The 13,770-nt window shown below is 38.3% G+C and overlaps 1 protein-coding gene across 18 annotated transcripts in view; it reads right to left on the bottom strand.

Annotated features, from left to right (window-relative positions):
* FBRSL1 (fibrosin like 1) overlaps positions 1-13,770 on the bottom strand; it is a 734,888-nt gene that overhangs the window by 117,973 nt on the left and 603,145 nt on the right. For 14 of the 18 annotated variants that reach the window (XM_044989412.1, XM_044989398.1, XM_044989396.1 and 11 more), the window contains one exon: positions 5,641-5,694. The exons of 3 other annotated variants lie outside the window; for them this stretch is intronic. In XM_044989412.1, coding sequence (XP_044845347.1) covers positions 5,641-5,694 — 54 coding nt within the window. Of the gene's footprint in view, positions 1-5,640; positions 5,695-13,466; positions 13,634-13,770 lie in introns of those variants that run through there. One more of the 18 variants, XM_044989413.1, reaches the window with a different exon arrangement.

Below are 13,770 nucleotides of genomic sequence, written 5' to 3'. Positions count from 1 at the left end.
AGCTTATCAGCTTCAGTGCCACTGACGAGAAAGCTGGCTTCTAAGCCCTGGGATAATGGGCGTCCTTTCAGGAAGGTATCAGAGGTCTCAGGAGGCGAGACAACACAATGGTGTGACCTTCAGCTAATAAAGCCAACCCTAGAGTCCAAAGAAGCTTGGGGAATATTGACAAAAGTTCATATTTACAACAGCCTGGATTCCTTCTAGACACCATTACCAATTTAGACAGCCAGAGCCAACACACACACACAAAGCCTATCTCTTTTCCTCTCTCCCTTTCTCCCCCATGCTAGCTGCAAAAATGAGTTGGAGCATGGCAATTCTTCGCTAACAAGGCACTGAAACCACAATCCTCCCTCTCCCCCATCAACATCTTTTATAATGGAGTTATTTTTTTGACACAAAATAGAATAAAAATTTGCTTTCCACCTCACTACATGGTACTGTCCTCTACATAAGAGGGGGAGAGGGGCCCCTGGCATGGATTCTCAGCGCACCATCATATCAGCATATCTGCTGATACGTTTATAATGATCTAAAGAAAAGACAGCCAACTTATTTAAAAACAAGAACAATTTTTTTAAATAGGCTCTAGCAATAAATGCAATCACCATTAGAATTAAGAAGCCAGAGCTCTTGTGGGCAGGGACTGACTTTTTGTTCCGTATTTGAACAGTGCCTAGCACAGTCGGGTCCAGATTCATGACTGGGTCTCCTTAGTGCTATTGCAATTCAAATAACTAATATTAATAATAATACAGACCTTGTCCATGCAGAAGATGGAACTGTGCTAGCCTGGCTGTTTCTGGCATCTCTCTAAAATTTCACAACAGCACGAGGGATTTCGATTCTGTCCCACCACCGTGAAAAACATGTTACCTTAACTGTTCTATAGATACTCTCTACTCTCCTAACAATCAGGTAGCCTGCCAAAGTTTTATCTTTGATCTCCTAATTATCATAGAAGCTGTGACCAAGTCCATTCACCTGCAAATGCAGAACCTTATTCCCTTGATAAAGGATCTACCAGACATTAAAACCAATATAAAATGAATCTTAGCCATTTTTTAATTTCAGCATATCACCAGTAAAAGGGAGAGAAAATAAAAGCCACTTAAACTTCTTTCCAAATATTTTTCTACCACAAAGGTGACTCTATATCTCTGGTGGTCTCATTAACAGCTTCAATATGTAATAGGAGACATCACTACACAAAAGTGTCTGGAAGATGGAAGAAGAAAACTCATGACATCTCCACACAACTCCAGAGTTAATAAAATGGCTCATTTATATTTCATTCCTTCCCCGATGGGATCTATTTAAATTAACATCTACACAAATAACACTTCTTCTCTGTTTACTATGGACTGGACAGCTCACAAATAGTCCTCCAAATCCCTCTAGTCACTGCATAGTAACCCCTGTATAGTCTCCTTAGCCATTCAATATATACTTGTTCTCAAGAGAGTTCAGGAGATAGAGCTGGGCTGTATTAAAAGTGGCCCAATTATACAGTTATGCTGTTTGTTGTCCTACAAACAAGGTGACTGGTTGTATGAAGACTCTAATAAAAGATGGCATACGTGGGTGCTAGAGAGCTCAGGGGATCGATAACTGGAGAAAAAGCCTTCCGTTTAAGGTCACTGTTTCAAATCTGGCCTGGTTCTATACTGGCTGTTTAATGGCTTATCTGGCATGGCATAAATCTAGTTCCCAACAGATAGTTATCCATATCCCCAGTGTAGATGCGCTGGCAATGCTGTAGTTGCACTGGCACTTGAAACAATGACCAGATTAGCTGCCCTCCATCCTCACTCTCAACATTTGCTCCAGAATTATTTGTACTGGTGATAGAGGCGAGGTGACAAAATCCACGATAATACTAATTTAGGAGGAGCCGCACATATCAGTGAGGATGGAGAAGTAATACCAAGAAAGCTAGCGAGTCACACATCAGCAGAAAAATAAAATCATATTAATCTTGGTAAAATGCAAGCTTAAATAGCTGGGAGAAAATAATCTAAAGCCATGATATTCAATGTGAAGAAGAAACTCGGAAAAGTGAGATGTATTAGGTGGTGGAATAATCTCCTGTGTGAAGCAGGGAGTGTTTCCTTGGGACAATTAGAACTGGACTGGAGAAGGCACTACATGATATGCTATAGCAGACAACTCTGCATTAGTAGGGGAATAAACCGAATGGCCTTTGAGATATTTTAAATTGATAACTTCTATGACTGAAAGGAGATGTTGCAGCAGCTGGTATAAAGGATTCAGACCCCACTCCACACACTTGTCAATGTCACCTCATTATACATTGCTCCAAATATGAGGTCGGTCTTCTTTTTATACCACTCCTATTACTGAGGCACTAAGTCATATTCCTCCCTCTCCCCAGGTTTTAGAACCAAATTGTTTATTTTCTATATTTTTTTAGGGCTTGCTGTCATGGGTGGGACAGTGGTGGAGAGGATGAAATGCTGCCAGAGCAAGTGCTATCACCACTGTGAAGACAATGTAGATCCGGCCTTTGGATATCACAAGGATACCATTCTGCCAGTGCTCTGTAAGCAGTGTATATAGACCTACATCTTTGTTAGGATACGGACAGCCAGCATGTGCACATGGTTTATTTCAGCAGTAAATGAGAGTCCCATGCTACCCAGGAAATACACCTCCCAAACGGTGTGGCACAATTACAAAATGCAGCAATATCTATGGCATCTTTGAGACAAGAAAGGAAATAGTTTAGGGTTCAGGGATTGTTAAGAATAATGGATTTAATATCGGCCAAGACCAAGCTTGGAATCCAGAGGCAACTGTTTCCCTCAGAGTTTCTCCTGACTGACTGCTAGGCATTTTACTAAAGATTTCTCTTGTGCAACTGCCTGACTAAAATACAGCACACCCTTACCATAAAGCCCTTTGTTACAACATCTTTGCTATAAAGCTGCAAAACCTTGGCTCCCAAGTACATTAAATCCTTATAAACCTGCCTTCATTTTAACCGTGCAATATTTCAGCACACAAAGCGTTTCTTCTGAAAGATAGCACTTTAATGAGGAGAGGGGTAAAATATATAAACCAAACCTCATTATAGCCTAATTTCTGGGAGATAAGCAAGCTGTTATAAAATGAAGCCATGGCAATCGCATTTCATGTGTCTTGGTTAACTCTCTGAGGATGAGTTTAAAAAAAAAAAAAAAAAGTTTTGGGCCACAACTTGAATTTCGGCTCTGCTGTCAGCTACATATTATATGTTTTGTATACTGTCACAAACTGTGATTTCAAACACTGCTGCAGCTTAACAAATGACCTGTCTACTGGAAGTTAGGGGGCTGATTACAAGTTATTATAAACACACATATCCTTAAGCCTTGTCCACATGCGGCTTTAACTATGCTGGTACAGTTAAAGTGGCAACTACCCACCCACCACTATATACACAGTTATATCAGTATAAAACGTCAGTGACGTAAAATAAACGTTGTCAGGTATAAACTGCCCTTATACCAGTATCACTGTGTCTATGCTAGGGCTTTTACTGGCATAACTATATTGGCTAAAACTAACCCCCTCAAATCACACACTTTGTTGACAACAGTTATACCAGTAACATTTTTAAAGTTTTAGGCCTTAGATTGTGAGCTTCTCCAGCCAGAGACTGTCTCTTTTAGCACTGGTTTGAGCATTGGACTGCTAAACCCCGGGTTGTGAGTTCAACCCTTGAGGGGACCATTTAGGGAACTGGGGTAAAAATCTGTCTGGGGATTGGTCCTGCTTTGAGCAGGGAGTTGGACTAGATGACCCCCTGAGGTCCCTTCCAACCTTTATATTCTGTGACTCTATGTCTGGATAGTGCCTAGCACATGGATTCTCAATGTGAGGCTCATAAACAGGTGTTAAGGAATATGACCATGTTGCCCTTTTCGTATTGCAAAGTGGAAGGAGATGGAGGCGGGAGTGCCAGTGTGAGAAAGGTTGAACATACTGTGAGTGCTACCACAGACAAATACATAAGAATAAATATCTAGGCATTTTAATATTAGACAGCTGTCCTAATTATATACACACCCCTCCATCCTGATAATCAACAAGAATGGTGAAAAGACAGAAAAAAGTCTACAACCTTTTAAAAACAAGTTTCTGGCATATTAGGATGTTTTTTAAAATGTTTACTGAATGCGGAAGTGTTTTTTTTTTTAAATAGGAAAATTCAATTATTTTCCATAAAACATCAAAAAGAAAAAAACGAGTGAGCAAGCAAACATAATAGGACAAAAATCTTCTTTCAGAGAATGAGCTATTTGCCTACCACAAAGAACACCCTGAACTACAATGGTTTAGAAGACTCCAACCTTTTTGCAGTTTTAATTTAATCAAGAAACCATCATTGATTATAATTCTTCTAGCCCAGCCTGCTGACTCTCACGGCTAAAAAGAAAGCTTAGCGATGATTAGGTATTTACTACAATCGATAAAGAAAATAGTGAAAGATTAGTGTAAACGTAACTGGAGAGGAGAATGGCTTAAAAAAAAAAAGCCAGGAAAGGCACTTCATTCCGTCTTTGATTTGCAAAGTCAATTTATCATCAGAAGATGGGAACATAGCAATAGTTGAGGCACAGTCAAAAAATTAAACCAACCAACCAATGAAACCCATGAGGTTCTTTTGTTCCTGGATGTTCTGTTTTGGACAATAATGTAGGACGATCAGAATTTCAGAAAAGGATAGTCTTGGTTGCTATCACATGATCAGGATCAACAGAAGGGTGAAACCCTGCCACTGTTACTATAACCAGGTTAAGATAATTATTTCCCCTTATCTCCTTGCTATAGCTCATAATAAATGAAATTCTGGACTGAAGGGAGCATATTTTTCCTGACTGATCATTAATACAGGTTTCAGCACTAAATACACAGCTCTCTCTACAGTAACAGACAAGTTTTTGCAATTGCAGCTATTAGAAAAGACCTCCTAGGAGGACGTAAGACCCCCAATACTCTGTTGAGCTACAGAATTAGAAGCAATAACCTGGCTTTGAATCCAGTCCCCATATACTTTCCCACCTTCGAATTTTACTAACGAGATTATCTCTACAAAGCCTACAGTGAAGGAACAAGAGATTTTTTCCCCCTTAAGTCACATGAGACTTATCCAGCTCATAATGACATTGCCACAGGAAAAGACTGTGGGTTGGACAAGTTTGAATCAGTCTGTCAGTGAAACTGACAAAAAAACATCACAGAAAGCCTAGTGTTAAAGTACACTAGCATGTGTCTTCCATTAGCTCAATGTTTCTGTTTACTTTCATAAATTTTTCCCCTTAACCATACAATTAAATTGGTAAAAACTATTATTGGGTGCAGACGCCACTTCATTTTACAGCGTTCCATTTTCGTTTGTTAATGATGGAGAATTTGGGGTTTTGGAAGGCTGACCTGGGGCACGTGACAAGCCTGTAACAAGGCCCTGAGCTAACAAGTTAGCCTTTAGCTGCCATGGAACTGTCAACAGAGCACTGGCTTGGAGACAGACAGAGAGGAAGAGCAAAAGACAGAGAAAAAGACCAATTCAGCGGAGAGAAACCAAGCTAAATCAGTCCCAAGTGCCCATGTTGGAGAGACTTGATCTCATACCTTGCTTGTTATCAAGCCACTCCTGATACGAGGCAGCTCCAGTTCCGTTGAGGTCTACAGACAAAACAAAAAGTTTCATTCATATCAAACACAAATAGTAGAAACCTTGTTTAAATGGCAACCTTCCTGGAGCAGTCTATTATCTGTGCATGGCCCTAGTGGTTTAAATAGGCAGTGCTGTGTCGCATCAACCCAGGGTGGCGAGTTTCTTTGTCTTTAAGAGTAAGTGCCTGGCACTGTTCCTCCAACTCTGCCCATCTGGTTCCATGCTGGTGAGGGGCTAGGGGATGGAAATACTGATGGAGAGAAGAGGGGTACGGAAATGCCATACTGGGTAGGTTCCCCAACCAAAGGAACACTGGCATACAAAATTTGTACCGAGTGCCCCTTTAAGGCCCACAAACATCATAAATCAGTGGTTCTCAAACAGTGGTCTGGAGAACACTTGCTTGTAGTTCGTGGAAAGCTGGCTGGTCCCAGGGTGCTGGCTCTCCTTTTGGTTTCTAGCCATTGTATCACATTAAAGAAACTAAAAGTACATTACCATATTTTCCTAACATTACTTTTCCCAATAAGCAATTGCTGTAGTTGCCAAAGACGTTATTTGATCATCAGTGGGAGGGGAGATGGTCCATGAGACACTTACTCTATTAAGAGCTGCCTCACACAATGAAAAAAAAAAACGGTGGAATCTCCTATTAACTGTCGTAACAACCAATCTTTAAAATAATCATTATTAGCAAGTATCAGAAGGGTAGCCGTGTTAGTCTGGATCTGTAAAAAGCGACAAGAGTCCTGCAGCACTTTATAGACTAACCAAGTGGGTATTCACCCACAAAAGCTTATGCTCCAATATGTCTGTTAGTCTATAAGGTACCATAGTACTCTCTGGCCCATTATTAGCAAGGTTCTAAAGGCGCTCCCATATCAGCATGCAAAGTGACAGAACCCCTATATACATGGGGATTCTGACTATATTAAATAACATGGTTTAAACTCCTTTATAGCAGAACCAGGTTCCAACATCGCTTGGACACAGTGTGAACAGATTCAAGTACGGATAAAAACCCCAAACTAAACAATGTTCCTATATGTTTTTCTACCTGGACATAAAATTGTTTGGCATTCACGCCAGCAATCTAAACCATATGATAATCCAATGCAGCCACAATATAATCTGAATGGTCCTTAAAACAAGGTTGTAAAACACATCCCACAAGCCTGTGTAAACCAAGGCTTTTTTGAGGCCTGTATGCATTGGACACCTAGTTACTAAATACAGGTAGTAACAAGGTTGAGTCCAGACATGGTGCACAGCAGGATTCCTCACAGTGTGAATGTTCCATGTTTAAACCTTGCTCATGAGCAGGACTGTAACATGATTATCAGGCTGTAGCTGGAATTTAACTCAGCTCTGCTATGCAAATGGGGCCATCTAAGCATGTCAATTGTCTCAACCTGGTTACACTTAATATGGCTCTAGTCGCATTGGTGACAGGACCTCCACTAGCATAGTTTTAACTGTAGTTATTAAATGGCTGCATACATAGGATTTGACGTTAACACCCCATTCATCCCTACTATTTCAGTCTAGTTGTCAGTAGATACACAAGACAGCAGTGGGCAAATCTGTTCACAAAGGCAACCTCACCGTGCAGAAGGGATAGGAAGGCTGCTCTCCTAGACAATGATTCCCAAACATCAATTACATTTCTGCCCCTACAAAATTTGAACAGCTCCTTAAAAACATAACGCTCTGCTATTCCTTGTGTGTACTGCAAATGCAATTCTACAAAAGCTTAGCAAACAGCTGGCAATGGCTCCTGGCACACACACACAGAGATTCAGACTGGATTTATAAGGTTTCGCATTCAGCAATACTATTTAATGAACAAAAAGGAAAAATTTAAAGTTGCCCCAATGTTTATGTTGTGTAAATCTGAGATAATAGATCTTCTCCCTAATCCTAATGAGGTCTTCCCATTAAAATCTTTATTAGCTTCTAGCTCAGCATATTGCCAAAAGGCTCGTCACAGTTTCCCTATCGCTCAGTACCAAGATCTGCTTTAACTTTTACAAATAGCTCTGAGATATTTCCCAGCTTATCAGCATTGCCAAGCAGGCTGTCTTATCATTACTATTGCAGATAAAATAAATGAGCTCGGGATGATATGAATAATGGCATTTTCTGTAGGCTCGTTTCCCATTACATCTTCAACAGATTGTAGATCTAAACTTGAGCGCACAAAAAAGGAGAGGGAGAAGATTTATTTTAAAATTTACCTTTGTTGCCTTAGTGTCTAGCATGTATTTTTAAGCTCACATGAAAAGAGCAGGCAATTAATTTTGAAAGGGACTAGAAAAGCCTCAATTCTCCTTCTCTGAAAATCCCCAAATGCACAATTACTTCTGGGACATTTCTTCAGCTGCATTTGGTGGACAGTGGCAAGGACAGACAACACTGCACACTACCTAATAAAGCCATCTTCATTAGTATCTTCCTTTCTCTAGCTGCTACGTGTATCAATCGGACTGGGAATTGAAATTACTAAAGGCAACGGAATTGTATCTGAATAAAAAGACTGGGCGACGGAGGTCTCCAAAGCTTTCTTGTGTCTGATTAGACTGTGTACATGTGGCACATTAATAGTACAGGGAGAGTTTAACACAGCAAAAACTAGGGCAATAAAGAGATCAGAAAGCTGAAAGACCAATACATCTCTCAGTTTTCATGCCAACAAGCAGGGAAGTCATATTCTGATAACCACTTTTTGTCTGGAAATCACTACAGGGTTAAATGCTTTCCCATTCCCCAAATTCCTAGCCATGTCACAGCATCAAGGTTATCTATTATTGGCAGTGACAGGTGAAAATTAATCTCCTAATTATTTCTTGCTGCATAATCTGCACTGAAGAAGTAACATAAAGGGATTACAGTGCACCATCTATGGAAGGCTTTTCTAGGGAACCAATCATATAGTGGGATAGGAGGCAGGTGTTAAAGAGGTATTTGTGAAGGATTTCCAACTATTCCGCAGACAAACTACATTATGGCTTTATAACCTAGAGCTTCGGAGTGAGGATCCACTTGTAGGTGACTTAATGGCACAGTCTTTATTCTGTTGTTGATTACTTAAGGAAGAATAATGATTTGTGCATGTGTCTTCTGGGCAGGAGAGCGTTGTGTATCAAATGCTGGAAAACTATAACTAGTCACTGCAGGAGTGTAGTCCAAGTAGAGATTTAATTTTCCCCACAGAAGCACTATGAAATTACCAGCCTTTGGCTGCAAATAACCATCCTTTTCTCCCACACCACTTAATACGAGATAAAAATTCTTGTAGCTACTTGGGACTACAATCTAAGTCAATGATGAGATGAGGCTGGTAAAGGTTAGCCAGCCGCACTTTCAATAATATATAAATGATCCTTTGTAACACGCTTTCCACAAAAACACAAACTAAACTGTGTGCTTTTAAAAGTGAACATTTAAAAAAAAATCTCCACTTTACAAGCTAGACAGGAAAATCTTTGACTTCAATGTAAAAATCTCAGTTGTCTTGAAATGATGGCGTTACAGTTAACTCCATCACTTCAACTCACTTTGCATGTGCACAAAAGCAGGTTTTAGTTTTAAAAGACCAAATGTTGTATTAAGCGTTAACCTTTTCAAAGCAGCCTTAAAAGCAGAACAGGGTGGTTTTTTTAAGCTTACTTTCTATTGCAATTTATGCCCTAATAAAAATACTCATATTTAAATAAGGAAACAAACAGCACATTTTTACAAAAATCAAAAAACACTATAATGTCATCTTTTGACCTTTCCCCGTTGGTGACACATGACTGTGGTTCTGATTACCATCCCTAAACATTGTTGTCTTGTCAAGTTCCTTCTCCAGCTGATAACACTAAGATTTCGAGCCTCTCTGATGGTGGTGGTGTACTTCTTGACCTTTGGTACGGGCTTCAGAAACGGCAATAAGTCCTTCATCTAACCTCTCAATGTTGAAGCCTGGCACTAATTTGCATCTTTTCAGAAAAATCAAATCCTGTCCCAGCTTTGAAAATAATGTATTGATCCAACAAGCATAACCGCACTGATTTAAGTATGAATCACCTAACTTAGGACATGATAGGTAGATTGAACAGATTGTTGGCAGTTTAAAGAAACACAAAATAAAACGATCATAGTATAGTAAAGTTATCAGTTTCTTGAAACTGGGAGCCATGCCTGAATGAAATATTGTACTGTACTTTAACCACCACAGGGTGGCATACAAAATATGAAAAAACATTATCAAAAAAGTTGTAAGGAGGGTCTGGACTTCAAATAAGGCAACTGCAACTTTATTTCTAGTAAAAATTGTTTAACTACACAAATCACATAATTACCAAAATCACCACTAGGGGTCACTATACTGCCTTCACTGCTTAGAATTAGCAAGGTAACATTGGTGGTTGTTTTTGAAATAAAAATAAAACTTTAATGTGTTTTTATCTACAGGAAAAATACCTGATACTTTTTTTTTAAACAAGCTATTTAAAAACCTATTGGAATTGCCAGTATGAGTAGGGATGTTAAATTAGCACTCAAATGAAAAGACTTCCCCATTAGCTATAGAGTTCTTCTGATTCTTCATTCTGTTCATCTGCAGATTTAAAAAACTTTAAATCCACATGTAATAGCATATATAACATTGTGATGGGATCTGAAAATCTAGACTAAGGGTTAAAAGCTCTATTTAGAATCTGAATATAAACCTCTTGAACTGGTGAGAATGGGGAAGGGTAGAAATGAATAATTTCCTTATTAAAATAATTGGCAGTGAAACTTTAAAAATATTTAATTATTTCAACAATTATTTTATTCCATAGGTGACATTCAGATCTTTGGAGGTCCTGACTACTAGGACTCTGAAAACACACATCCAGCAAACTAGGCATATTAAATCAAACAAGATTATGCATACATATTTTTGATTTAAAGACGTATTAAAATTTTACCCCTATATGGGTAAAAACACTTGAGTTTACATCACTAAGGTTAGAGATTATCTTTTCATTCAGATCGATCTACCACAGATAAACAGAAATAACTTAATGAGGGCTGTGACAGAAGTAGAATCTTTTAATGTTTAATCTTTGGCATTAAATATGTCACCCAAAATTAATGACTGCCGTTTCATATTTTTTGAAAGTTTTAATTTCTTAGTAAGTTACCAAACCTCTGTAAATGTAATTACTAAAAAGAGAGATACCCCCAAAAAAATCACAAATATGCCAATTTTACTATCTCTGCCAATTTTTTACAGTATTGTGTCTTGTTTACAGAAGACTGAAGTGTAAATTATTATGCATAGGCATTTCAGGAATATGCTCCATAGCAACTTCATTATGTGATGTACAAATTCTCCCAAGAGATACTATGTAATGGCAATTTCTCCTTCCTCTCCCTCTCATTACATCTCCTGGTAATTGATCAGCCTAGGAAACAATTTCTGGTAAATCCATACATTTCCCTACCTGGTTCACTGTTTCCATCCCATACTCAGCATCACAAAAGATCGCAAGAAACAATAAAATATTTTCCCATTTGTGATACCAAAGTGTCTTCCCTAATTTACCAGAAATATCTATTGACCAGTGCTATTTGGTAAGAGAGAACACATTTTGGTAAATTGCATGTCAGACTGACCAAGTCATTTTGTAATTTCACACAGTCATTGAAGTTAACCAGGATGTGTATTCTATTCAGATTATACAAATAATTTAACTTTAAAAGAACCTTCTGTGATTACTTAAAATCTGTGAGAGAGTGTAACCAATTTCTGCCTCATATCCCAGATTGGAGTCTTTGGTTATTATGGGTCATTCAAAGCCAGAATGCTGAAAAGCAAGCCTAATTAAGGTATACACCTATGCTTTCACAATGTTTTTATATAGCAAAGGTTAGTTCACTAAGGAATTAATTCCTTCAAGTGTAATTTTTGTCAACATATACTCCACTAAATCTCCTGCAGTTCTTTTGGTTAGGAAATAATCTAATATTTCCATTCTTTACCAAAGTTCAGTACTTCACCTCATATTCAAGCTACGTACAAATTCAAGGTCAGCAACTACCAATTCATATTAAATACACATAGAAGCCACAAACTTCTAAAGTATACCTTTCCTACATTAGGGTACTGGACTTATTTGTCTTGCTGCTATTATGTTGGGCAAACATGTACTACCAGTTCTAATGGATTGTCTCTCTTTATGCAACGCCCGCTGATAGAATAACATGGGAATATATTTTGCTCATTTCATACACTGCTGTTCATTTACAAAAATAGACTCAGCAGTCCCTTGCAAAAATAAGTCTTACGATTTCCTCACTGTAATCCACCTTTAAAATAACATTTTTCAGATATAATGGGGCAGCTATTTTAGAGAACCAATGTTAATGAAGGAAATTCTTCAAAAGAACATGAAAAAGTATATCATTTAGAGAAGTTAATGCTGTGTGTTGAAATCAAGCTTCCCTTCCTTGCAAGCCTGCATGTGGGGAAAATCGGATTTATACATATACATAAACCACTGAAGTAAACTCTGATCAGGGATGACCAGAGATTTAACTCCTCAGGAATAAGAACAAGAAGGTTCTGTTTCCATGTAATACTCTAACAGTCTTTTCCAGTTGAGCTAGACTGACTTTCAGGGGTGGATAATGAAGCAAATAAATCCAGCAGGTATTGTGGACGGTAGACCAACTGAGGAGTCTTGTGTTAGACAATCTCCAGGACCCAAAGCAATCACTGAGAACAGTAAGTAATTTAGTTATCTAGATGTATTTGTTCTATATGATGAAGTCAAAAGGATCTCTGATACTATAATCTTTCAGGAAATAAGGATATGTATAGAGGTTAGTTATTTATCAGCCTGATGACATACATACACAACTCTTCTGTAAGATTTTGCCATTAGTTCACTGTTTAAAAATGAATTCAAATACCCCCTTTTTTCCAAATTCCTTTTTCAAGACCCGCAATCTTTGATTACCCAGTGACTTCATCCCTAAAAAATTGATAACTTTTAAAGATTCAATCCTGAATTTTTAATTGGATTAAATATTTCTTTCCTATTAAATAGATGGTGGGGAAAAGTAGACACATTGACAATAACAGCCATCCAAGCAGTCAACTCAAACCCTGTATTTCAATTTTGCCAACACAATTCATTCGGCTTTGGAATGCTGTTGGGGTGTTTGTTCAGCCAAATGACACCATGTTAAAATGGACAGATTCTTAAAGACCATTTTTAACTTCTTATCCTTTATGACTAAGGAATTTTGACTGCACTGAATGAGTTAACTATCAGATACTTTATGCAGTTAAAATTTCTAATAGGTTTAACTTTATTTTGTTATAATTAATTAACAGGATTCTTGGACAAATATATCTGCTACATAGTATACTGGGACAAGGACAAAACTGCCAAGAAAATACCCAAAAGCGACAAGCTGTGGTACTGAAGCGTTCGTTCTAGGTATGTATGTACAGATTTGGTTTGGGTGGGTGGAATAAATAGGAGGTCATTTTGAGATATTACTACTTTCATTCTTTCCTTACTTGTATATGAGGGTGTTTATATGGCACTTTACTAGGTTCAGTTTCCCTGGTTAGTTATGCTTGGAATTGTTGATTCAAAGAAGTTTCTCAGTCAATATGCATGCCTTCCTTTGAGATGTTGAAGATCCCTTGTAAATTACAAGAAGGTGTGTGCCTTGGGGCTCTGCTAATACAGTATTACTTTATTGCTTGGATTTAATATGGTTCTCTACTTACGTGTTGTTCTAACCATTCCTGTTTTACATGGGCTATGTGTGGAACCCTCGACATTTATCTTCCTTTCCCTGTTGTACATCCTTCCACAGACAGGGAAACTAGGCAGTGAAACACATGCACCCCTTTCCTTCTTGCACACAATCACTACATCTGCAAGAGAAATCTCCTCCCATGTCCCTTCTGTGAAGGCAAAGTTTCAAATGTTGGATCATTCCCAGATCCCTGATTCTGGCAGCCCTCGACTGGAAATACAGCCCTGTGTTTGCTGATGAAGGCAACAATTCACTATTTATTATTTTCCCCC

This window comes from Mauremys mutica, chromosome 16, assembly GCF_020497125.1.
Source record: "Mauremys mutica isolate MM-2020 ecotype Southern chromosome 16, ASM2049712v1, whole genome shotgun sequence".
NCBI lineage: Eukaryota > Metazoa > Chordata > Testudines > Geoemydidae > Mauremys > Mauremys mutica.
The sequence above is the reverse complement of the archived record's forward strand: the minus strand, read 5'-3'. Positions and strand labels throughout refer to the sequence as shown.